This window comes from Leptonotus elevatus, chromosome 7 (assembly GCF_054856555.1).
Source record: "Leptonotus elevatus isolate MCC_2025b chromosome 7, RoL_Lele_1.0, whole genome shotgun sequence".
NCBI lineage: Eukaryota > Metazoa > Chordata > Actinopteri > Syngnathiformes > Syngnathidae > Leptonotus > Leptonotus elevatus.
In genome coordinates, this window is record NC_141245.1 from 3428359 (window position 1) to 3453681 (window position 25323).

The window sequence follows — 25323 nt, forward strand, 5'->3', positions numbered from 1 at the left end:
AGATGCGTAACGTTTTCCATATTGATCATCAAAGTTAGCACCAAACATGATTGCATGTTATTTCCTGGTATAACTGGAGGTCGTGCAGGCAAAACAAAACAAAAATATACTCATTTATTTCTATATAATACTTATGTTAGTGTATAAACACAATAAAGATAATTGTATAAAAATATTAAGGCTTGTATTTCGATTCAGATTCAGTAGATTTTTAGTTCACTATTGTAAGTAGAGTATAAAATGTGAGAACACAAAAGTATAATAATTAATTTACAACAGAGGAGGCAAATCCAGGTCCAGAAAGTAAAAACCCTGCCACAGTTTGGCTTTAGCTCCAGGTGCTAGCAAGCGAGCTATATATATATATATATATATATATATATATATATATATATATATATATATATATATATATATATATATATATATATATATATATATATATATATATATATATATATAAAGAAGTCTATCTAGCATAACAAATTATGTGAATTCTAAAATCGTTTATTTTCAAATATATATCAAAACAGACTTCAATTATATTATGTACATTGTATTTTTCAAGGGGAGGCTCGATATGTATCCCCCTAGTGAGTAGAAACAATCATTGTGCACACCCAGCTTAATATTAAAATTATGTTTATGTTCTGTTGAGGGTTCCTGATGTGTTTGAAAACAGAAGAATATGGCTGATAGATTGAGGTAATGTAAGTTAATGATGAAACATAGTGGACACCTTCAGAAAGTATTTTAGCAGCAATGTGTGCAGCTGCCAGCAACACAAAAAAAAGCCAATGTGAGGTTATTTCATGTGGTGAGAACGATGGCCTGGTCTGGAATGGTGACAGTGCAAACCTTTTGGAAGACAAGCTACCGCTCAGCCTTTATCTTATAGCGGAGAACAAGGTAGGTGGCCAGCCGCAGGATGAGAAAGAAAACCCCCAGGACGATGAAATCAATGTAGAGCTTGGCATCTTCTACGTCTAACAGCTGAAGAACCTCTTCGGGCTGTTGGAAGCGACACGTCTTGCCGGGACACTCCAGCTCTGAACGATTCATCCCGTAGATGGACAGAATCACTCCTTCAAAACCATACCTTTGGGAGACACGTAAACACATTCCAATTGAAACATTTTATTAACAGTGTGGCTTTCAAAGTAGTAGAGGTCTGCTGTGTATTTCCTTTTACACACCAGGAAGTTCTTTATTATTCATGGTTCATGGTGGCCATTCATTTGTATGGTATGGGAATTGTACCCTGTCTACAGGACTGGAAGGCTCTCCAAGGTTGACATTAATGATGCACAACACATCTGTGGAATGGCCTTAACAACACTAAACCACCACAAATACTAATAAAGTGTAAATGCTTTTAAATCCAGGTTAAAAACTATCCTCTTATCACATACTTTTAATTAAGGTCATTCAAATTATTTTTACAATCATGTTTTTGAAAATCATTGTACGCTCTTTTAGTAATTTTAGAAGCTTTTTTTGTGTGCATTTAATTATTTTGCTTTTACATCGCTGTAACTCTGTAGAGGCTTTTATGTATTTATTTTTTGTACATTTTATTGTACATTTAGAACAGATCTCAAATTTGCAATTAATCGTGAGTTAACTATTGAAGTCATGTGATTAAATTTAGATTTAAATCGCCTGACATCCCTTGTGTGTGTGTATGTATGTATATATATATATATATATATATATATTTATATATATTAAGGCTGTCACTTTAATGCGTTAATCTAGATTAATTAATTACACGCAAATTAGCGTTTGAAAAAATAACGCAATTGATCGCGGGTGGCAAGTCGATGCGCAATTTGGCCCATCAAGTTACCCGTTGGCGACAGAGGCGCGCCACTACAAGGTAGCACTACTAGCCCTTACAAGCATTGACAACAGCAGTCATGGACACGAGTGCAGCACAGCCAGGAGAGCGAGGCAAACTTATTTGGACCTATATCTCCCAGAGCCGTTATTTTGAAGGTTCTATTCTTTTCAATGTACATCTTTCACCTTGACGGGACCCGCGGGATTACGCAGCTGGGGTTCTGTAGTTGCTGCCACAACTGCCATTCATCACGGAGGCTACAAGCTAGATCACCATGGCGGAACGCAATGTCGTGGAGCGATGGCACCGACATAGTTGGAAAGCTGTTGTCGAGACGAGCCCGGGGTGCCCGTAGGTACCCCGGTAGGACGTACGGTTCAGGAGATACAGCCGTCCAAAGACTTCCACGAGACCGATGATTTCAAGGTATAGTAAAGGCTTATAGTAAAAAATAAATAAAAAATAGGCTGCTAGATGTGATGGAGTCATGACGTTTTTGTCAGTACAAGCCTGATAATCGAAATCAATAAAGGTCCACCACCCGTCCGTCTCAGAAAAGCAAGAGAGGGATTTTATTAGCTACTTAAAACAGCGAGTAATAACTATGTTAGGCTCAAAATGACGGCTCTGGGAGATCTAGTTGTCTTAAAATTCTGGTAGTGCTAGTGGTTAAACGCAAGTTTATTTATAAAAAGAATAAAGCCGGGACTATTAACAAGAACGCAGTGATTTGTACCTTTTGTAAAACAGAAAAAAGCAGCTCCAGCCTGATTTATCATTTAAGACTCTCTTCAAAAACATTTTGAACAAAATTGAAGTTTAGATTATTTTTTTAAATAATGTATGGTCTAATTAGTTTGTTGATGTGCTTAAACATTTTCTTTTGAATTTCATTTATGAAGCACTTATGGAGCACTCTTCTCTTCTTGGTGTATTCAATTGATTAGTCATGCACTAGAATTTTGTAATATCCTGGAATTCAAATTCTTTATTTGGGGACCTTTATCAGATATGAGATTAAAATAGATTAATTAGATTAATTAATTAAAAATCCTGTAATTAATTAGATTAAAAATTTTAATCGCTGACAGCACTAATACATACATACATATCTCTCTCTCTCTCTCTATATATATATATAATTACTATTATTATTATTATTATTATTTATTTATTTTATTTTTTTGAAAAAATACTATTCACAAGATTTTACAGTAGCCTGAAAATGCGCAACTGTGTGGAAGCATACTGTCACATATATAAAAGTGAACACACTCGTACCATAACACTTCTAAAAGCTAAGCCATGTGTTAAATTCACCTTACATTGCCTGTTGCAACATACCTGTTTTTAATGCTTAAAGTTGTAAAAGTTGCGTGTGTGTCTGTGGGTGAGAGATCGCATGCTCATATTTTCAGTCAATGTGAGTGCATGTTTTGGTTCAAAAGATGGATTAGTATATTATTTGTTGACAAAAAGCTAATCAAACATTTACTGAGCAGCATAGTGTCGCCGTCTTGGAAGTGCTCTTATGCCGACACTGCACACACCTGACGTATGACACATAAGAGCTCCACTGCAGGTACTTTGGAATTGTGTCAAAGTTCACAAAGAAACCAGAGAAAAGCAGCACTGGGATGGCTGTGACTGGTCCAACAAATGTGGCCACCTGTGTACAAGTACAAAAATGTATTTACACACACAAGTTGAAACAAGCAAGAAAAAGAAAATTTGTGTTTGCATTTTTTTTAAAGTGCAGTACCTGCAGTGAGGTGGAGGCGGCGCCAACTAGCATGCCGAGGGATTGTGCGACCAGCGAAGTGCAAATGGACAGCGCTATGAAGAGCAGGTAGCGGCTGGCTTCAGGAGGCTGCTCTGTCATCCAGTACACGATGCTGCAGTACATGATGGGGCAGATCACCTGAAACAACATATTGCTATTGTTATAATATTGCTATAGTTTCATTTCCATCCGTATGCACTATGTAGAGTACAGTAATGTTGATCTATCATCATTTGCAAGGCCTCTGCCTGTAATTGCTGCTTTTATTCACATTCACACAGACTATATGTAGTATGCAAGCTTTAGTATTGTATTCTGTTTATATATTAGTGATTAGTGATGAATGCAAAGGGTAACCCATTTGGTACACACTCCTGAAATTACAAATGTGCTCAAATTATCTTCATATGTTAATATTAACAATGACTGGTATAAATATATGTGAAGACACTGATCATGTTACTGATTTCTCAGTAATTATGAAGCAGATAAATATTATATGCAACACTTTATTTGACTTAAAATCTTTCCGTGTTTACAGTTTCAAATGATCGCTTATTCATAATTCCTACAAAATCACAATGTCCCATCACTGGTGGGCTATTTTTTCGAGTAGTCCTGCAAGCTACTCATGTGGTCTTTGGGGGCTCCCTCGTACCCGCAGGCATGTTATTGATGACCCCAAACATTTTTTTTTTTTGTTCCACTCAATTCTGCTGACCATTGCTACTAATTACTCATTTATACCAGTGCAAGTGTGATTCAAAAAGAGAATAGTAACAAAAATGTTAGATGCAGCTCACTGCTAAGTAGCGGTATATTGTTTTAGAATAGAAATACAACACACAAATAAAATAGAGGTGGCAAATCCAGGTCCAGAAAGTAAAAACCCTGCCACAGTTTTAGCCCCTGGTGCTAGCTAGCTAGCTAGGTTGCTAGCTCCCTATAGCAGGTAAATGAGCACCAATGGAGCTAGCTAGCTAGCACCTGGGGCTAAATGCCACAGTTTGGCTTTAGCCCTTGATGCTAGCGAGCTATAGCTAGCTCTCTAACAGGTAAATAAGCATCAATGGAGCTAGCTAACAGTCAAACAGTGGCAGGGTTTCAACTTTCTGGACCTGGATTTGCCAAATTCCAATGCTCTAGTGAGCTAATGTTACAACAGTCCCACAGGGAACGCATTTGGTCATTGAAGGCTACTTGGTGCCCGTTGGCACCATGTTGGAGGCCCCTGTACCAACATTTGTGAGCAAATTTGTTATGTCAGAAGTGTGTATCAAACGGGTAGACCCTTCTCCTTACTCAGTACTCAAGAAGCGGCACTCAGTTGCAAATAGTGATGTAGTTGTAATAGTTGATTCTTTTTTAATGGAATCTGAAAGACTCAAGTACCACCAACCCACTTGGAATGGAATATCAGCCATGGTCTTGGCCAGATAATAGACTTTCAGGCTGTACCAGTAGTTCAGATGCTCCCTCAGAAACACTGACATCTCCTGAGGAACTGAAATATAACAAATGTGTATACTGAATGAAACAGTCACTAAAATGCTGAAGTTGCGGCTCTCTGCTCTTTTTTCATACTCACAGGTTAACACAGTTGGCATGAGTGCTCCAAACATGAGGAAAAGCATTGAGAAGAAGAGAAATCCAGTGTTGTTAAGCACCTTGCTGGCATCATTACCAATGTTCAGATACAGCAAGCCTATCAACACACCTATGACAATGTGGGACATCAGTCTGAGGTGGGTCAAAACCTGAAATCATAGGAAGACCAGCGTGTTTCATTGTAGTGTGTGTTGCATTTCTTTTATGTTAAAATCAGCATTTGTATAGTATTGTCATGTTGCTACCTGGTCTCGACAAATAGTTATGAAGGTTCTCTTGAAGAGGATGCAGAACTGTGTTAGTGTGCTTGTGGCAAAAGTATGTCTCTCTATGTGTCCAGTATCCTGAGCAAAATAGAGACAGTTGGCTTTATAGTACATATCCAAAGTTCAGTCAATCCCCCCAAAAAGCTTGATAACGTTTGTGCAGCCCCACTAGTCTAAATACAGTATCCTGGTTAATATTGCGTTCTAGTTTTAGTTATTTCAAAAATGCTTAGTTTTAGTATTAGTTTTTGTTTTTATAAAATGTTGTGTATAACTTGTGTGCAATATTTTATAAATACCATGGTAAAATGAAAAAAGCTACGCCCTTCTTACAGAGTATTTATTGCCTTTCGGCTGAATTAAATGAAAAAGCAGGCAAGGTGAGCCATTGGAGCCAAAAGTCAAGCAGGCAAAATTGGTGCCTGGGAGCGACATCATCTGAAGGTGCTTTTCTATTGGCTGCTGCTAGGTGACATCACTTTGGTGTGACACACTGTCAAACGTCCTTATTCCGGTTAATATTAAAATAAATATACTTAAATCACATTTAAAATCAACCCCAAAGGCTCATGTATAAAATTAATTACCAAAGCCGAAAACTAAGGACATTTTCAATGTAATTATAGGTAGTTTTAGTTACTTTTGGAATTGTACATTTTGTTTCAGTTAGTTCTCGTTTAAAAAAAAAAGCATTTTCGTTTTTATTTTATTTCGTTAACGAAAATGTTTTTTAGAATTTTAGTTTTAGTTATTTAGTTAGTTTTAGTTAAAGCTATACTTGACTCATTGAGCCATTTTCAGTGATAAAAAGTTAATAATTGTGTCCAGAATGAACAAAAAAACTAATAAATAAAAAAAAACCTCAAAATTTTCCACTTGCTGTTGACTGAAGATGACATCACCTGTGCTGAGGAAGTAGCTAACGACCAATTATGACTCACCTGTTTTCTGGGTTTGGTTAGCAAACTGAGCCATAATTGATCGTTACCTACTTGCTCAGCACAGGTGATGTCATCTTCAGTCGACAGCAAGTGGAAAAATTATTTTTTAAAGGTATTAATTCTACATAAAAAATAATTAAGTTATCAAATACATTCTGGTCAAATTATTGACTTTTTACTGCTAAAAATGACTCAATGAGTCAAGTATGCCTTTAACTAAAATAACCTTGCTGCGCCATAAGTTAGGCCTGGTTTTAGGTCATCTAAAATCTTGTCACCAAATTGCCAGATTCGCTGGGGCATGCAATTGAATAAACCAGAACAATTTAGGCGTACCAAATTCAAACACACTAAACTAAACTTGTCCCAAAATGAAAGACATGCTCGGTTTTTTTGCCAAGTCCAGCCTACTTTCTGTCACCAAGCGAGGCGCAACGTTGTCGCACACACTCATCACAAAAATGGAGACGTGCCCGTTTTTATTCAAATAGGGCCCAATGTTTTTATGCAAAGCAAGGCTTAAGCATTGTGTTCCTTTGTTTGGTTGAAAGAAGAATTAATTTAATTCAGAAACAGATGCACACCAGCACTTTGTTTACTGCCCACCTTAGAGTGTTCTGTGGTACAAACCACTGAGCCATTGCAGTTCTTCTTCTCTTCTATTGCACACATTCCTCCTTGGACTGCCTCAAACAAAACGGGGTTCAAGTCTCCATACTCTCCTGATGCCACTTCAATGACTGAATCAGATCAGGTAGATTAATAAGAAGTTTGATTATCTTAAACACTTGACTAAAAATAGACTTACTGAAGTCTGCAGGGTTATGATAGGTAGGACAGTAAAGTCCTAGTCCCTTCAAATAGGGGATGAGGTAGGGGCCTGTGCCTTTGTAGATACACTGACCCTGACCAAGAATGTAGAGCTGTGAAAGGACAGATTTGTTCAAATAATGACTTTTCTGGGTGATATTTTGCAGAATAATTCAGCAGAATGGAAACTGAAAAACTTAGTGGTTGCTTTTCAACCAATTTAAAACTTACAGAGAAGCAAAGGTCACAAAAACTTCAGAAAACAATTAATTAAAATATATATAAAAGATAAAAGATATGCAAAAGCACAAACAAATTATTTGTACGATGTTTTAGGACTAAACAAAATTTCTCTTCATGACATTGGGTGGCCCTTGCGTCCTTCTGATTTTCTGTATGTGGCCCTCAAACAAAAAGGTCTGGACACCCCTGCCTTAATAAATGAAGACAATCACAAAAATGACAAAACTACTAAGTTGATTATGCAATATGTATATGAAAAGTATAATGCAAATTTTGCATCCATGTTTGAGTGTGATTTTTATAGAATAACGCAACCTTGTCAAACATCTCAAAGAGTTTAGCACTTGGTTGGTGGATCGTGCAGATGATTGTCCTTCCTCCCAGCGCTAAAGAACGCATCAGAGACACGACCTGATAACACGATGCGCTGTCTAAGCCACTGCAAAGACAATCAAAGACACAAGTTCAATGAGCACAGGGAATGTGTGGTAAACACAAACAAGCGTTGTCATCATTCAAGTGCGCACGAAAGGACCCTAATAACCAAATGACGTGTTACTTATTGTATTTTCAAATTGGAAATTGTAATTACTTTCATGGACAGGACATGGTTGGCCATTCTATTCTGCTGTTTGTGCATGTGTTCTTTAGTTCATTTTTAATGTGTCATGTGAGTGACCCTTGATGTGACAGGCTGAAAGTCACAACATGCAGATAAAAAAATGATTAGATACTAAATGAATGCTGTTTTTTCGTTAGTTTAGTACTGTAGAGAAACAAATTTACTTTCTAACTGACAAACAGCCTAAATCAGGGACAGGCAACTGAAATAATGGAGGGGGCCACCGTTTTTCATCAGGGGCACTTAGGACCATGCACTTCCTAACCATCAGATGTAAGACAAAAAATTTAATTTTAAATATGGACAAAATACATGCAAAAAGTGTGCCCATTTGCTCCCAAAAGCGTATAAATACGTTCTATTTTAAATATTACCATGGTCCCAAAAACGTATGTATACGATCTTTAGTTTTTTTTATATGCTAGAGCATACAGAAGGCTTTGATGCAGTCTCTGAACTGAAGAGAACGCTTGAAGCAATTATCGTTATTACAAAAACGGTAAGCAGGTGGCAGCAGAGTACAATAGATCAACCAGGGCCATGTTGCAAAAAAGCTCTTTCCCCCACTATTTTGTACAGATGTGTGAAAAATTATGCAACTTAGCTAGATTCTAATGCTAATTTCTGCAAAACGGAAAGAGATGGAAATATACTTTTTTTTCTGATATAAGAAGATACTCTAATATTTCTTTTGATAGGTTCCATGTTTTTATAGCAATAGAGCACAATATTCTGTGGGCCTTGCAAAATTAGTCAAAATCCAGTACAACAGCCGGGAGCAAAGGGGATTGCATCAGTGAAAATGGCTGCGGGTGAATGAGTTGATATATTTCCTTTTTCATACTGTGATACATTTCTCAATGCATGTATAAATGATGCACTATTGAACAACAAAGGGTTTGAAGCAAACGACAAAATAACCACATATACTGTATTTTTTCTCCCCAGTGCAAAAGGCAGTCTTGCATAATAATTACTAATCAAAGGGCAGCACAAAACTTCTAAACAGTAAACCAAGACTAAGTGCAAGAACTCATTTTGTGCATATTGTTGGCGTCATGCTGAAACCTTTTAACTAACAATTTGGTACATTTATTATTTATTTATTTTTTAAATCTGTTCTGTTGGTCAGTCCACATATATGGGTGTTATTTTTACAAATTACTAACCAATCTATGTGTTGAAAATGTCTTGTTCTCTTTGATGATGTAATGTTAATGGTTGAACATGCATAAATTTTTTGGGAGATACAAGGTTTTGTTCGGCCCGTCACCAAAATCAACTTACAAAGATCAACTCACTCAAAATGTGATATTATTGAGGTGCTATGTTAGTCCTGCATGTCATTCCAAATCCTTAAATAATATAAGACAAGTAAACTAAGCCATTAGTCTTTAGATGTCACAACATATAATTGAGGTCCACTGAAATACATTACATAAAATATTAAATTTTTTGCAAACCCCAAAAATTCCACACACAAATCTGATAAAGCTCTAATATATCTAACATTTACAGAGGTTGTTCCACCCAAAAAAAAGGTTAATATATATATATATATATATATATATATATATATAGGAAAAAAATCTGCAATAGTGAAAAAATATGTTTATAATTGTTTATAATGTTTATAAGAAACTCTGAAGTAGTTCAACCCTATTGTTTGAGACAATGTTGTAATTTATGACTATAGAGTATTTACCATGTCAATTAACGAGAATATGGTCATCAAAGGCAGTGGTTCTCAACCACGGTCCTCGAGCACCACTATGCAGTCTGTTTTCGATGTCTCCCACAGCCAACACAAGTGTTTCAAACAAACAGCTAATTAGCAAGCTTTGCATGAAGCCTGATAACGATCCTCACCTGTGTTGGCTATGGGAGACATGGAAAACAGGCTGGATGGGGTACTCGAGGACCGGGGTTGAGAACCAGTGATCGAAGGTCATCAATATGACTTAAATAGTTTTACATCTGATAGCTTGCAATATTTTCAACATCTGACTTTTGTATTCTTATCTGACTTTGTGGCACTTTTTTTTATCTTAACAAGCATTGTGAGTTATGAGACACACAATTTTTCAATCCATACCAAAGTGTTATCATCACGCAGTTTAAAATACATGCAGATTTCAGTTAACGGTATCTTACCTGGTGGGCTCATCAAAAAACATGACTGGTGGATTGTTGACCAGCTCAAGGGCAATGGCGAGTCTTTTACACTGACCACCTGATAATGAGCCGGTACGAGTATGAGCACAGTCAAGAAGCCCCAAGGCAATCAGAATCTCGTTTACCTGTCACAGAAGGATCAATATCAAGAGAGATAAAATCCATCCAATCAGAATTAAAGCACATATCTCTTTTGTTAGCTAACTACACTCAAAATGCACTGTAAAATATGTCTGTAGAATTAACAGTGATTTTTTTGTACAATCGTGACATAAAAAACTCTGAAACAAATATTATCAAGCATTGTGTAATTTACATTAATATGTTGTAATACCAAACACAAGTGTTAATTTGACAGTAATAATTTTTTTTTAATCTTTTTTTTTTTTAGAATTCACAAATTACTGTAATTTAAACACAGATAAACTGTAGAACAAAAAACATTGTAATACAGTTAAAAATTACATCATAGCAGTGTTAGAATAACACTTTATGTCAGTACCAGTAGGTTCTTTGATACATTTTGTTTATGCCAAAAGAAACATGCATTTTACAAAATCATATTACAGATAAGAATATTTACATATACAGTAAAACCATGTCATGTGAATATAAAGGTTAAAATAAATGTAATATGTTGTTTTAAAATTGATATACTGGACCTTACCAGAAAAATTCTGTTAAAAAATATATAAATATTGTGCAAATAACAACAACTTTACAGGACAACTACTATCCTAATTGTAAGCTTTTTAAACTTGTAGATTCAACAGTTCTTTACTGATAACTTAACAAGAACACAGTGTGGTGGCTCAGTGGTAGAATGGTTGTCTTACAACCCTGAGCTTGTTGGTTCGATCGCAAGAAAACTCCTGATGCTGTGAATCATCAGTAGGTGAATAGTGATGAGTAGTCAAAATGCAAAGCACTTTGAGGGCCTTGTACGGTAGGAAAGCGCTATACAAATTAAGTACCAAGAACATGCTGCTTTTATACTATTTTAAATGCACATTTTGTTTATTGTACATTGAATCTCAATAAAATTTTGAAGCAGTTACTGTTTATTGCACATGAAATAAAATGTTGTTCTATAAAGTTGTTTACACTGTTTGCACTGTATTTATTTTTACAGAATTTCTCTGGCAACCACAGCTGCCAGATTTTGTCCATAAAAAACACATAATTTTTTTTACAGTGTGCTTCCAGCCTCAAACAAACAATTGCCAATGTGGTGGTTTAAGATAGCACTTGGCAGTCTTTGACAAATGAGTCCTGAGTTTATGCCATGAGTGGCCCAATGTCCTTTGATAATGATGATGATAACGTATGTAGCGTATTTAATCATTTCAAGCTGAACACAACCACAAACAAAACAAACAAACAAACAAAGAAAAATAGCATGTTGGTTGCCAGTTACTTAATTTTGGGTTGTCTCTGTACCTATATGTAGCTGTGTCAGATAATCCAAAGATTCATTAGCATATCCACATTGAGTGTGGCGTAAACTGTGAGAAATTGATCAACTGTGTCTACTTTACCAGTTCTTTCTTCACATCCATAGACTCATTCAGCTTCAAGTTGGCTGACACCTGTAACATAACATAATGCAAACAGTGAGTATGAAAAAAGAACACACATGTAAATGTTTGAATATCGTCACTTGCGTTACCATCATGGCTTCCCGTGCAGTGAGATGTGGTAGCAGCATGTCTTTCTGCATGATATAACATGACATTTTCCGAAATGACCTCAGGTCCCTGGGTCTCCCGTTTACAAGGATCTGACCCTTCATTCCTGTTTCCCTAATCACAAGAAAGGACACATTCGTCATCAACAGTACAGCAATAAAGGTACCGCATGGGGGGAGAGTCATATTGTAACTTTAGAGGAGGTTTTAGCTCACCTGTATCCCGCCAAAATGTTCATTAAGGTAGACTTTCCAGCACCTGAGGGACCCATGATTCCTACAAGCTCCCGACTGCAGAATTTCCCAGAGAGGCATTTCAATAAGGGTTTGAATCCTAGTACAAATATTGAAGATAAACATTGATCCTTTATGGATTTATATGTAGGAACAGTAAATTAAAACCTCGCGACAAGTAGTCAAGTTTTGAATCAAATGTGTTTATGGATAGCCTCTTGAGAGGAGCAGCCATCTCATAATGTTTCATAAAACCTATACAGTCATGACAAGAAACGCATAGAAACTCTCAAATAGCCATTTGCCTAAAATCAAACCCTTATCATCATTGTAATGTATATTCAAAATGATTCCACTGGCTGGGTGGCAGAGCTATAGGTGGATAAGGAAATGAATGATCAATGGCCACTCCATGGCACAGATATGCTTCCGCCATTTCAAGACTCTAGTGTGTAACTTCATTTAAACGGAATAAAAGGATTTGGTTTGATTAGCCAATATTGACATCGGCTGTGACCACTCCCGCAGTGACGCAGAGAGACGTCCCTCAACCAGATCTGCCAGCCTGCGCTCATCTAAGAAATGATCAACATCCGGTCTCAACCACCTCTGGACCAGATTTACACAAGTCATTAAAATAGAACCCTACGTTTTCAATAAAGGCAGAAGTGCATGTTTAAAAAGACCAAAAGGTCTGCTAGTTCGGCCATTTTGGGTTTAATACATACAGCAGTAATTGGTTAAAAATGCACACCTTAAGAGAACTCTGTCGAGCCTGTTGGAGATTACACTGCGAGGCTGAAGGTGTGTGGCTTTTGTTAAACTACTGTATGTCTACATAATCAGTTATGGGTAATCATAGCTGGGAGACTATTCTTGTCTGACTGATGAAAGTATGAAGAATGACTAAACCTACTTATTTTTATTAAATATATATATATATATATATATATATATATATATATATAGAGAGAGAGAACGCGTTAACTAATTAATTACACACAAACAATTATCGCATTAATCATGTGTTAACGCAGATTAATATAAACTATTAATTTTGACCGCAGATGATCATTTAGCTTGACAGTGGATGGTTATGTTAAAGGTAGCACAGGTTGTGTTTGAGCAAAAAACATAACAGCTCTAATATACATATACACATACATATATATACATGCGCGCGCACACACACAATAAATATAATTGTTTTTTTTTAATACACCCTCATTTCTTGACTTTCTGAGTTTGTGAGTTTCTTTGTAGGTGTATTTCATAGATAAAACATGTTGAATCAAGTGCAGTGAAACCTTCGCCTCAGGCTGATCAACTCATTAAATAATAAAAATATTTTGAACTTTAATTGCTTGCTCTAGGGTGATCAGGTTATATCTCCCATTCTCCCATATTCCAATAGCCAGTGAGTCAATGACAACATTGAAATTTAAATAAAATTAAAAGCTTAATGTGCATCCTACGTTGGACTTTATTTGAAAGCCAGGTGGCAGACATGTGCAGTCAGTAATCCTGTGTTTTAGCCATGAATGGATATTTCATTTGGAATATGTGTTGACGTACAGTGGCAGGATTGCAAAGCGTTAAGTGTGTGATTTGCAGTCAAGTGTGCGCCAAAATATTACTACAAATGTGTCATTTATCAATGAATTTGTCAACTAAGAAGAAGAATTCTGTAGATAGCGGGGAATTAGTTTTCGAGTCATTGTGTTTTGAAGTAAATTTACTGTCAACTAGTTTGTTGTCTGTCGAACATTAATGTTAGCCAAGTCATTTCAGACAACTGCTACTTAAAAAAATACAATTGAAAAAAGATTTATGTGGGTGGGAAAATAATTTTAAAATGAATGTAAAGGTCAGATTTTTGAATAACAATTAAGCTCATTGTTTTTTTAATGTCTATTCCTAATATGCGTCTCAAAAAATACATGAGAACAGCCAAATTGATGACTTCACAAAGTGTTTGTAATGAAGATGAGTTTAATGTGCATTACCTCTCCTCCTACAGCATGATCCCTCACGAATGGTGTAAGAGATGTCAATAAACTCAAGATCCACAGGTGAGCGTTTGGGCAGATGGGTGAAGCGCTGCGCTTCTGCGATCTGGTTCTCAACCTTTTTTAGCTTCAACATGGAAGCCTCCTGTTGCTGAGTTCCTCCATTACAAATGACATTGTCCTCCATGGAAATACTCACAGAGTCAGGTTCCATAGCTTTGTTATCCATACTCGCCCTCTGTGAGCGTGAGATAAAAGAGAAAGCGATGAAAGAGAGGTGATTTGTAATTATTTGACATTATACATTATAACCGGTGTTTTCTAGAGGTACATGAGTCAGATTATCAAGTGAGCTTTAACTAACAAACATTCCTAAATTGAATTGATTATGCAGTTGTGCTAGGGATAGTTTTGGAATCCAATTCAGGCATCCTCCTGATCAATGGCAGAGACACGTGGTGGAGAAACATAATTCCAAAAACATATCAGAGCTTACACATGTGGCGTTCACACAAACCTAAGTTTATTATTATAAACCTTCAATATAAAAAAATAAAATAATAATTATCAAACAACTGTGTCACATCTGCGGGTGTGTTTTTGGACACAGTTGTCATGTTGCCTGAATGGCAGCCTATGTTAGTGCTATGTTAGTCCATGAAAAGGCATAATTTACTTGTTATTGTTATTTATTTATTTGTATGTTTAATAAGGGTGGGAACCTCTGGGTACCTCACGGTACGATACAATATGCGATACAAGGCTCACGATAACGATTATCTCACGATATGACGATACGGCGATTATCAGTATATTGGTCAGGTAATAAATCCACGATAATCTATGACAAAACTACTCAAGACATAAATTGATGTTTTTTCAATGAGAAAATAGTTTATTTTTGTACCATCACAGGAGCAAAATATTAAAACTGGTGTCTTCTTCACAGTGAGTACTTAAGTGTTTTTTTGTTTTTTTTTTACATTTTACAAATTTCTTCTTAACAGAGACCACTTTTTGTGAACACATTTGGGTCTTTCTTAAACACTATTGTCATGCAACATGTCACTCAGTTACATCGTCAATTGTTTCATTTTATAAATTGTGATTTTTTTGTGTAACATTGCAAAAGTAAATAAATACAATTATTTAAATATTAAAACCAATTAAATCCATATTAATATTCATCAGAAATTGTGTGCTTCAAAAAGTAAAACATGTTTTAAAATGTTACGTATGCAAAACTGAGTCAGTTGCTGGACAGATAATACATTTCTGTTTTACACAAGTAAAAGTAAGCTCATGAGTCTTCTTCGCCTGAAGACTTCCATACATTTCCCCGCCACTCTTATGAGGCGCTCCCCCTAGTGGCCTGCCAAGTAATTGCTCAATAAGTAATGAACAATGGAGCCGTTATAGTGACTGTATATGAAATACAAATATCGCGATACTTGCGTAGGAGTATCGATAATCTATCACGAGACAAAGTATCATGATTTATCGTGATATTGATATATCGTTACACTCCTAATGTTTAATGTTTTGAACAAATAAATGTGTGTAAAATCAAATATTTTTTTTTTTTTAAACTACTTAGTCATGAATTTCGCTGTTCGGTTTTCTTTTCTACTTATTGTGTACAGGTCAGTAACTGACATTTGCCTTATTGCCGCCAAGTGGCAGAAAGCTCTATTGTAACTGAGAAACTCATTGACAATTGTAACAGCTCCAATGCATTGAATTCATAACATATGCTCTGAAATTATTTTTATGCAGCCCACTAGTCGGCGCTCGCAGCCCAAGGTCGGCATGTGAACGGTATGGCTGCATGGTTAAGAACCACTTATTTTGACATTTCAGGTATGAACTTGCCACCATATGAGTCATGGTTTCACCCTGGCCACCCCAATGAAAAACATCTGGCTACGCCCCTGCTCCTGATAAGACTCTAAAGAGCAGAAATATGTACTCAAACTCTTGATCGCAAAGCTAACATCAAAATGGAGATATAATCTACTTGTTTTATACTGTATAAGCAGTTCCCAAGTCTGAGTTGGCACAGTAATTTGTCCTCTTTGAGTCAGAGGTCTCATCTAATCTTTCATGGGGGTTCTTAATCCTTTCAGGGATTAAAATCAACTTTCTTTTCCAGCCTTGATCTGTTGGAAGCAGGAGGGGCTGTAGTTACCTCCTTGGGAAAATCTGCAGACTCATGTGTGATACCAAGCCAAGCTAATGTATGGGAAATGAGTATTCCTTCACTTGCCCTCCACTTCACACTTAGACAACCTAATTTGACTGACAGCATGGAGTGGGAGGTCTGAACTCTCTCTTTTAGGTAACAAAGGGTTCTGATAAAGAGAAGGCAGGGAACAGGAGAGACACATTTCATGCCAACATATCACGAGTCAACCAGGAGAGTCCTCTGGACGAGAGGCACGGTCCACGGAGAGAACTCAATGGCCCAGGATCACGCCACCTCAGGTGCACTGTTACGCTTCATTCTCATTTGAGAGTTTGTCACATCAAGAATACACATGTGGAATTGATAGTACCCGCTGTTAATGAAAGGAAAACCCCATAGTGGTCACAAAAAAAACTCAAATCTGGCAAAAGTAATCACCTATATTAGGGGTGTCAAAATTAGTGTGTTAATTTTGAGTTAATTCAAAGTTCCTCACAAATGATTAACAACGCTGAATGATGGCCCCTTACTTGGAAAGCCTGTACTAAGTTAAAATTGAGCAGTAATTAATAAAAAAATAATGCATATGTTTGTGGAGACTGGGGTCAAGTTGTATTTTATAATTTTAAAAACGTGCAGAATTTCACAAGTTACTTCATGTTAAAGATTAGATAGCTCTTAATATGAAAAGAAAAAATGCACTGAGCTGTCACCAATGTCTTACAAATGCAATGATGCCATCTAGTGGCAGAAATGACATCAACACAAATCAATATCACACCAAAAGAATTTCAGTACAGTACATCTTTTTAATTTTAACTAAATTTTATGAATTATTATGAAATTACTGTTTCAATGACTAAAAGATGCAGCCATATTTCTTAGTTGAATATTTTTTCCACTTTTATGTAACAGCAGTATGAAACTTAGAAAAAACATTTTATTGTACACTTAGAACAGACATAAAATGTGCGATTAATCGTGAGTTAACTATTGAAGTCATGTGATTAATTATTATTATTATTTTTAAATGTAATCGCCTGGACCAGAGCAAACAAATGAGAGATTTGTCTCACGAGATTAGAAACAAAATGATAGACAAGTACGATAAGACCATCACCAAGCAGAATATGAATTGAATTCTGTACTGAGTATAATCAAATCTCAACACTGTCAAGGAATTCTCGAGAGACATGCTGCCAAGTGTTAGAAAGCCTGGTCTCGGTCGCAGATCATGAGTCTTGCAACAGGATAATGACCCGAAACACAAAGCTAAAAACACCCAAGAATAGCTAAGAGCAAAATATTCAACTATTCTGAAGAGGCCTGAGTCCTGATATACAGTAAATCCTATTGAACTAGTGGAAGAAGCTGAAGCATGCCATGTGGAGAAAGCACCCTTCAAAACTGAGGCAACTGGTAAGTAAAGGGTACCGTTAACCCCCCCCCCCCCCCCAATGCTTAGTTTCATGATTTCTTTGTCTGTTCAGTTGAATCACAATTAAAAAGAAATGTCAGTTTTTTATTCGTTAATTTACATGTTTAAAAAAAAAAAATATTATTAATTTTGTCAGTTTCAAGATATTTTTGTGACAACTGTGGGGTTTTCTTTCAATAAAAGATGGATACAACAAGAACAATTTTGTCCACGTGCTTAACTGGAATAACAATTAAAAACAAATACCCCAAACAAATACCGTTTCCCTTTGGATTTTATGTATACTTATTCCTATTGACCATTTGCACCGACGTCACGTGATCCTGTGACTGCCCTATGACGGACGGCGGAAGGAAATGATTGTTGAATGGAAGTGGACGTGACCCGGAGCGACTTAGTGACTTAGCCACTGTTATTTTACAAATTAAAAGTTATTATTGCCCATAGAGCCATGGAATCTACTTACTTACTTAAACCGAAGTTCGCCTGTCAGTCGAGTTGCACATTTAGTCGGGACTCATAGAGCGCGATATTTACTTAAGTTGGAGAACGCTAGTTTGAAAACAGCCCCTTACCTTCTGTTGCCTGCTGTTTTTACCAAGTTAATCAAATCGCCGACTTTCACAGCGCACGACCTATATCATTATGTATTCAATGCCGTCTCTTCTCCTTACACTGGGGCTGATTTAAAAGCTTGTCGCTGGCTGAGTCTCTGGGACGAGATGCTACGCTCACACCGGGGGGACACTATACCTCGTAATGCAAAGGTAAAACTTGTTTATCATGGTAACTGACTTATTTTTACATAGTCGGTTCTATATTGAAACGCTGTGATGATGTTATGTTACTATGTTTATTAGGGATACAAATCTTAAAATGTACATGTACAAGTTTACTGATTAGTATTTTCTAAATTTTAGTTAAAAAAAAATCGCAATAATCAATTTATAGATTCGCATCGGGATTAATCGGTATTGAATCGAATCGTCACCTATGAATCGTGATATGAATCGAATTGCCAGGTACTAGACAATTCACACCCCTAATGTTTACTAGCTTGGAACAAATGACTATCGTAGTGGCAAGCTATGCAGTCATTTCATGAATATGACTCCGGCTCCAGAGTGAAAAACAAGCACAAAGACAAAATCCCCCATTATTAAACAGTCAAATGCACTTAATAGTTTTGAAGAAGGTGCATTTTAAAACTAAGCTGTGTGTTTGTGCAGTTGGAGTGGACGCTAAATATCTGGCTCGTTAATGTGATTTGAAAGACGCAATTTGACACCTCTGTTACAATCTTTGTTAGAGTGTACGTTTACTAGTAAAATGTATGAACATTTATCTACTAATTACAACATTTATCTACTAACCTTGCAAAAAATTATCGCTGCAAATCCGTGAATACTTTGTGGGCTGCCAGTCCTTTCTGTTGATTGCTGCTATCAATCCACGTCTTTTGTTTTCATTAGTAGGTATGCGATAAAAAGCAACATTTGGTTTACTCTGTCTGACTGTACAACCGACCGCAAAGCAAGATATGACTATTTTATAAGATAATCGATTAGATAAAGGACTTTACGCTGTACGACATTCAATGGTTACAATACAGGCAAGTCGCTCTTTTGCCGTCCAGCGTCCCAGAGGAGGCGTTCCCATGAGGGCTGTGACGTCACGTGCAAAAGGTCAATACAGAGCAGCCTTTTGAATTAAAAGCATGGATTTCAAAACAAGATATAATTAAACATCACACACTAAACAGCTTGAGGAATTCTTAACATGGTAGATATTACTAAATTACTTGAAGCCCTTTTATATAGAATTTCATTCTTTGCACTTCGCTCTATTCCTTAAAAAGAAGTTGTACAACCACATATTTTGATTGGGATTTTTTTTCCTGGCCACTGAATTATTTGTTTCATCTTATTTATGTTTTTTTTTTCTTTTCATTTTATTGTGTGTTCTATGCAAAATGACTTTTATGAGAAAATTGAAAAAATATAATTGTCATGAATTTCATTAAATTTTAAGGAAATTTGCTAGAGTTGGGATAGATATATTATTTAAAAAAAAATCTGTCATTGTTTTTTGGGGAAATATTATGCATCATAAGTACTAATGGTATCAGCACTTGGTCATCCATCCCTAGACAAAAGTAATAACGATAAAATGTTTTTATGGACTAAATAAAAACATTCTTCATTTACAGACATCTGGCTAATGCTTTTTCATGAAGGAGACCATCATTAGGCTGAAAATGTTGCCAACATGTTTGATCAAACAATGTAATGGAACTTTTTAACCTGTTCATTCCAAGTTCCTTAAACCCAAACTTGTAGACAAGAATCATATTTGTCACAAAGTGAAGAATATACGTGTAAAAAATAAAATAAAAAAAGCATTACAGGCATGTTTTAAACACATTCTAAAAGAGTAATTAGACAACTTGTTACTCTGGATTACAGAGAACATTTTACATGCATAATTCACATAAAAATGTGTATTAAAAAAAAAGGTTGCATATCCCTACAATGGAATGTGAAACTGAATTAAAGCTGACCTAACATGAACTATGCCAGTTTTTTCTTGTACAGTGAAGTGAAAACGCTGCACTCAATGGTTCCTTTAATCTTAAAGTAGGCAAACTACATGTGCTATCCAGGAACAAGAAGTCCTTCTATCCAGACAGTGACAGGAAGGAAGGTACAACCTGAAAAAATATTTGCAATCATATTTACATTCCCTGTGGAATTATCAGTGCAACCAGGAGCCAAAGGCGTAATCTCACAAAACCATCTTGGCAAGATAAATGATTGTGTTTGCACTGAAGGAACCAAGAAGCATTCTTGCTACTTTTTCCGCTAGCAGGCAGTAACAGGATGACATTTTACTCCCCATGAGAAATAAGATGCATTTTTGTGCACATTTGAGAGGTAACATCGTCTGTCTTATTTCAATGTATTAGACAACTTCATGTAGCGGGGATGATGCAGACAAAAGTGAGCCAAATGTTTTCTCTGCAGTTTGAGGGGAATGTTCCGCTTCTCTTTCCCTGCGCTGTAAAATCAAAGCGCAGGAAGCGACACATTGTATTGTGTGAGACACAAACTATGGTTTTGTTTTGACTCTGAACTGATGGGGAAGTTCATATGTAGGCGCATTTGTAATTACTTTTTCGTTTATGCATGTCAGTTAACGCATTTATGGTCAAACTGGTATTACAATACTGACACAGTATCCTAGTGGTTAACACATTTGCATCATCGTGCTGATAAATGCAATATTAAATGAATGGATGGATGTTTTGGCAATGACGGTTGTGGTTGTTGTTTTTCAATGGCTTTATGTTGGGATTTCTTTTCTAAAGTAACTACGAGGTATGATAGATCTTTTCATTTGACGTATCTGATATTATAGTCGAGCTTGGCTTAAAAAACCCAGTGGCCACTGCTGTAAAAATCGGGTTATAGGTTGTGTCGTGGTACACGTTACTGCCTTTCAAATGGGTTAGTTTTGAAAAGCAGTTAGAAATAATGTAGGATGAAGAAAAGAACGTGTGCTAAGCAAAAGATTGTAAACATTCCGCCATAAAAGGACAGCATTCTTTAGTAAAGAAAGAGCAATGACCATGACTGAGAACTTGCCAGGCCTGATTACTGACAGATTTATGGAATCAAGAAATCATTTAAATAGCACCTGTCAAACAAAGTAAGCTACTAGATCTAAAAAATAAACTCAAAATGAATTCAGGGAAAAAAATTCTAATGTCAATCACTATCATAATCTTTAAGGAACATTCTGGATATTTTGTCAGGAACATTTAGATTTTCAGGAAATTTGCATCTCAGGCAGACAACAAACACACGCCACCAGAAAGACTCCAAACAAAATGATTTATTTTCATCACATTTTTATTACATTTTCTTAGTTTTGTTTTACAAAATACCGACCGTTTTTTTTCTTCGTAGTTTTGATTTAGTCAATTTTGGCACTTAATTGCTCAATATGCAACGATGTAGTGATAATTTACAGAATGACACAAGAAATATGAGGTTACACGGTCATTTAGCTAAACTGAATTGATTAGGAAAATTAGTAAAATGCAATATAATATAATATAATTTTGAGAACATTTATTGCTGCAGATCTCAAAATCAAAACTAGCCACTTTGTTTTGCAAGCAAACAAATTACTGATATTGAAAATATTTACTATACAGTATATTAATATACTTTTCATCTTAGTGGCCCCTTTTCTTGGCTGACACATACGATAACATATTAATCAATTTTCGGATTTCGGACTGTAATGTGTGTGTGGCTGTGGATTCAATTTTCTCTGTCGACACTTATTAATTTGCTGTTCATGGTTGGTTATTCTTTGCTGTATCGAATGCGGTTCTAGTGGGACTTGTGTGAAAATTGTATTGTGGCATCAATCATTTATTCAAGCGTTTTGTGACTACATTTAGCATGGCTTAGCCTTAGCATTTCTTCTCCTGCTAAATTAAATACTACTTGGCTGCTGGCTGTTGTTTAGGCAGCCATAACCGCAGAGCTACGTATCTCCTGTTGTACACAGGGGACGCTGCAATGACTTAACGTTATCGGATTGGTTATTTGGCAGAGTCCAAATATTTCATCAGCCACACACAAGTCACTCAAGCGCACCTGGGTTATGAAAGTTTTGGCGTGGCCAACTCAAAGCCAGGACGTAAATCCAATTGTGATGCTGTCTGTGGTATGACCTTACACATGTCATCCTCGAAAACCCTCCAATATGACTCACTGAGTTAAAAACAATGCTATGAAGAAGCGTGGGCCCAAACTCCTCCATGGTGATGCATAAGAATCATAATCAGTTATCGCAAATGCTTGATTTTATGTATTGTTTTCAAGGCTAGTACAACCACATTTGGTTCTGGGACAATTTGTTTTCATGGACGTTCAGATTGGTTTGGAGTTGAGATACAGTAGATAGGTTTGAACTTTGAGTACAAAGTTGCGCTCAACATTTTTGATACTTTAAGATTACTATCAGTGGTGGGTAGAGTAGCCAAAAATTGTACTCAAGTAAGAGTAGCGTTACTTCAAAAAAATATTACGTAAAAAGTAAAAAGTAGTCAACAGAAAAATCACTCAAGTAAAAAAGTATTTGCTGAAAATAATACTCAAGTATTAAGTATTAAGCTTGAACATGAAGTCTGATTGATTTTTAAAAACAATGTCATCAGACAAATATATACAATTATGTGAAAATTCTGGCATCTTCAAATGATAAAATAAAAATAAAAGATAATTTTTTGAGCTCGAACAACAGTGCAAGCAGACACGTTCACCCAAGAATGCACAATCCATTCACAAATTGTGGCGTAACTCGCTCGGCGCTTCCTCTCAACCAGGCAGTTTCTTAAAGCATCAAGACGTCATCTTTCAGTTGACTCCTTTGGATTCTCATCATGCCTGCTAGTCTCCAACCAGGGCCCTATTTCCTGTATATAAGCAATATGTCCGCGGAAATGCTCCCATACAGTCAGTCAAGTGGAGCACTTACGTGAAAATACGGTAAATCTAATGTATGAATGGGGCGGCGGGTAACGACTCTAGTGTAGCCCAATGTAGCGGAGTAAGAGTAGCGTTACTTCTTCACACATCTACTCAAGTAAAAGTCAAAAGTATTGTGCGGTAAAAATACTCTTAGAAGTAAATTTTTTCAAAAAGTAACTCAAGTAAATGTAACTCATTACTACCCACCTCTGATTACTATGCCAACAAATAGTATTAATATACAGGAAATGGGGCCCTGGTTGAAAACTAGCAGGCATGATGAGAATCCAAAAGAGTCAACTGAAAGATGACGTCTTGATGCTTTAAGAAACTGCCTGGTTGAGAGGAAGCGCCGAGCGAATTACGCCACAATTTGTGAATGGATTGCGCATTCTTGGGTGAACGTGTCTGCTTGCACTGTTGTTCGAGCTCAAAAAGTTATCTTTTATTTTTATTTTATCATTTGAAGATGCCAGAATTTTCACATAATTGTATGTGTGCGAAGTGATTGTGCTCTTACATAACATGAGGAAGCTGAAACTAAGTAGAGAGCAGACCAAGCAAAGTAGGTTAACAGTGCAGGTCTCCCATGACTTTGTAAGCTCAATTGCTGAGGAGGCTTAAATGGGGAAAGAAAGAAAAAAAAAGAACCATTTTTCATTCAAGCGACAGTGGCTGCATAAACCTTCAAAAGGGCCCTTGAGTTTAGGAGCAGTTTTACTCATACAAACAATGAAATTAACTAACATCTTATCACCGAGAATATGAAGTGAATACCAACAAAATAATTGTGAAAATGTTGGTCAAGTACACTATGGACAATCATTTTAAATCCTAATTGAGTTTTTGAGGGTACTGCACCATAACTTTAAACACACTGAAAGTACAGATCAAATAACATATGAAATTAAAGTCATGTATTGGCAACTCAGATTGATTCACTTATTAAAAATCATTCAATCTAAAACAGATACATTTTTATGTTCCTAGTGACAACAAATTGTTTGACTTCTTAAGACATCATATATTTTTGATGGTTATTTATTGTTGGTTATTTATTGTTCAGTTAGTTATAAAAAAAATAAATTAAATAAAAGTTTGACATAACTATTGCTCATGTCATTTCCTGTGGATTATTTTCTCTGTGGATTCAGTCAAATACTTTTAAATTATGACAGGACTGAAACATATTAGAAATGCATCTATCAAGAAAAAATGTAAGTAAAACAATTTAAGTGGGTTGAGTGAGAAGGCAGCTTATATGAATAAGAATGTGCTTCACGATGACAAATTGTTTTACATTTAAACAAACAGCGTTCACTGCAACAACAAAAATCTGCTTCAAGTACATTTGAAAATGAAAAATGTGATCTTACGATATCTGTTGTCAAGTATGAAGTCTGTTTGTGAGAGTCCCGGCTTGAGTGTTCAGTATCCAGCTGAGAGTGTTCTACACCATCTCTGCTCGCTGGGCTCCAGCTGACAGGGTGCATCAGTACAGGAGGGGCGTGGGCGGGGGGTCGACTCAGAGTTGACTTGGTAGGTGGATAGACGGATGGAGGAGGGGCTGTTCTGACATACCTGAGTCACATGAGGGATTAAACAACACCTCTTGGAAATGTCACTTTATGCCAGTCTTATCTTTATCATTGGTGACCGATTGTGGCAAATTTACATAATGTTTTTTTTTCTTCTTTAGGTTAACTGTATTATGGTGACAACTATACATAAAGGTGCAATACAATGTTAACTTTATAGGGAAGTGCCAATAAGTAGGGAAAAAATGAATGCAGCGGTGTATGACCTTTCAAGATTTCACAGTCTAATGAGGATTTTGAATGTGGAGCCGCATGTACAGCTGTCTCATTAATATGACCAAAACTGTTGATTTGTAGAGAAACTATAAATTAGTCTAAATTTGTCCTGAAAGAGA

At 36.2% G+C, this 25323-nt stretch overlaps 1 protein-coding gene and 1 long non-coding RNA gene across 4 annotated transcripts; one reads left to right on the top strand and one right to left on the bottom strand.

Annotated features, from left to right (window-relative positions):
- Positions 1–435: 435 nt before the first annotated feature.
- On the bottom strand, positions 436–24906 carry LOC147170390 (ATP-binding cassette sub-family G member 4-like). Of its 2 annotated transcripts, none has more exons than XM_086080546.1 (15): positions 24767–24906; positions 14219–14459; positions 12195–12312; positions 11961–12093; positions 11830–11880; positions 10271–10416; positions 7810–7933; positions 7250–7364; positions 7048–7181; positions 5480–5578; positions 5294–5383; positions 5030–5122; positions 3606–3764; positions 3394–3512; positions 436–1099 (listed from the first exon to the last, which is right to left on the bottom strand). In XM_086080546.1, the coding sequence occupies exons 1-15, from the start codon at positions 24881–24883 to the stop codon at positions 874–876; spliced, it is 1965 nt and encodes a 654-aa protein (XP_085936672.1). In that variant the 5' UTR covers positions 24884–24906; the 3' UTR covers positions 436–873. The 2 variants fall into 2 exon arrangements, with proteins under 2 accessions (XP_085936672.1, XP_085936671.1); XM_086080545.1 differs by having other exon boundaries at positions 5030–5130; positions 5215–5383.
- Positions 1862–17671, top strand: LOC147170391 (uncharacterized). 2 transcript variants are annotated; one of them, XR_015095574.1, is made up of 7 exons: positions 1862–2269; positions 3598–3692; positions 5217–5371; positions 12045–12141; positions 14233–14284; positions 16374–16458; positions 16560–17671. It is a non-coding gene; the product is annotated as an uncharacterized LOC147170391 (long non-coding RNA). The 2 variants fall into 2 exon arrangements; XR_015095573.1 differs by having other exon boundaries at positions 16374–17671.
- Positions 24907–25323: the final 417 nt, after the last annotated feature.

Coding starts and splice junctions, on each gene's coding strand:
- LOC147170390 (XM_086080545.1), bottom strand. CDS start 24,883: ATGCACCCTGTCAGCTGGAGCCCAGCGAGCAGAGATGGTGTAGAACAC. Junction 10,417..11,829: donor TGGATGTGAAGAAAGAACTG/GTAAAGTAGACA, acceptor CTTCTGTGACAG/GTAAACGAGATTCTGATTGC. Junction 5,579..7,047: donor GTACCACAGAACACTCTAAG/GTGGGCAGTAAA, acceptor TATTTTGCTCAG/GATACTGGACACATAGAGAG.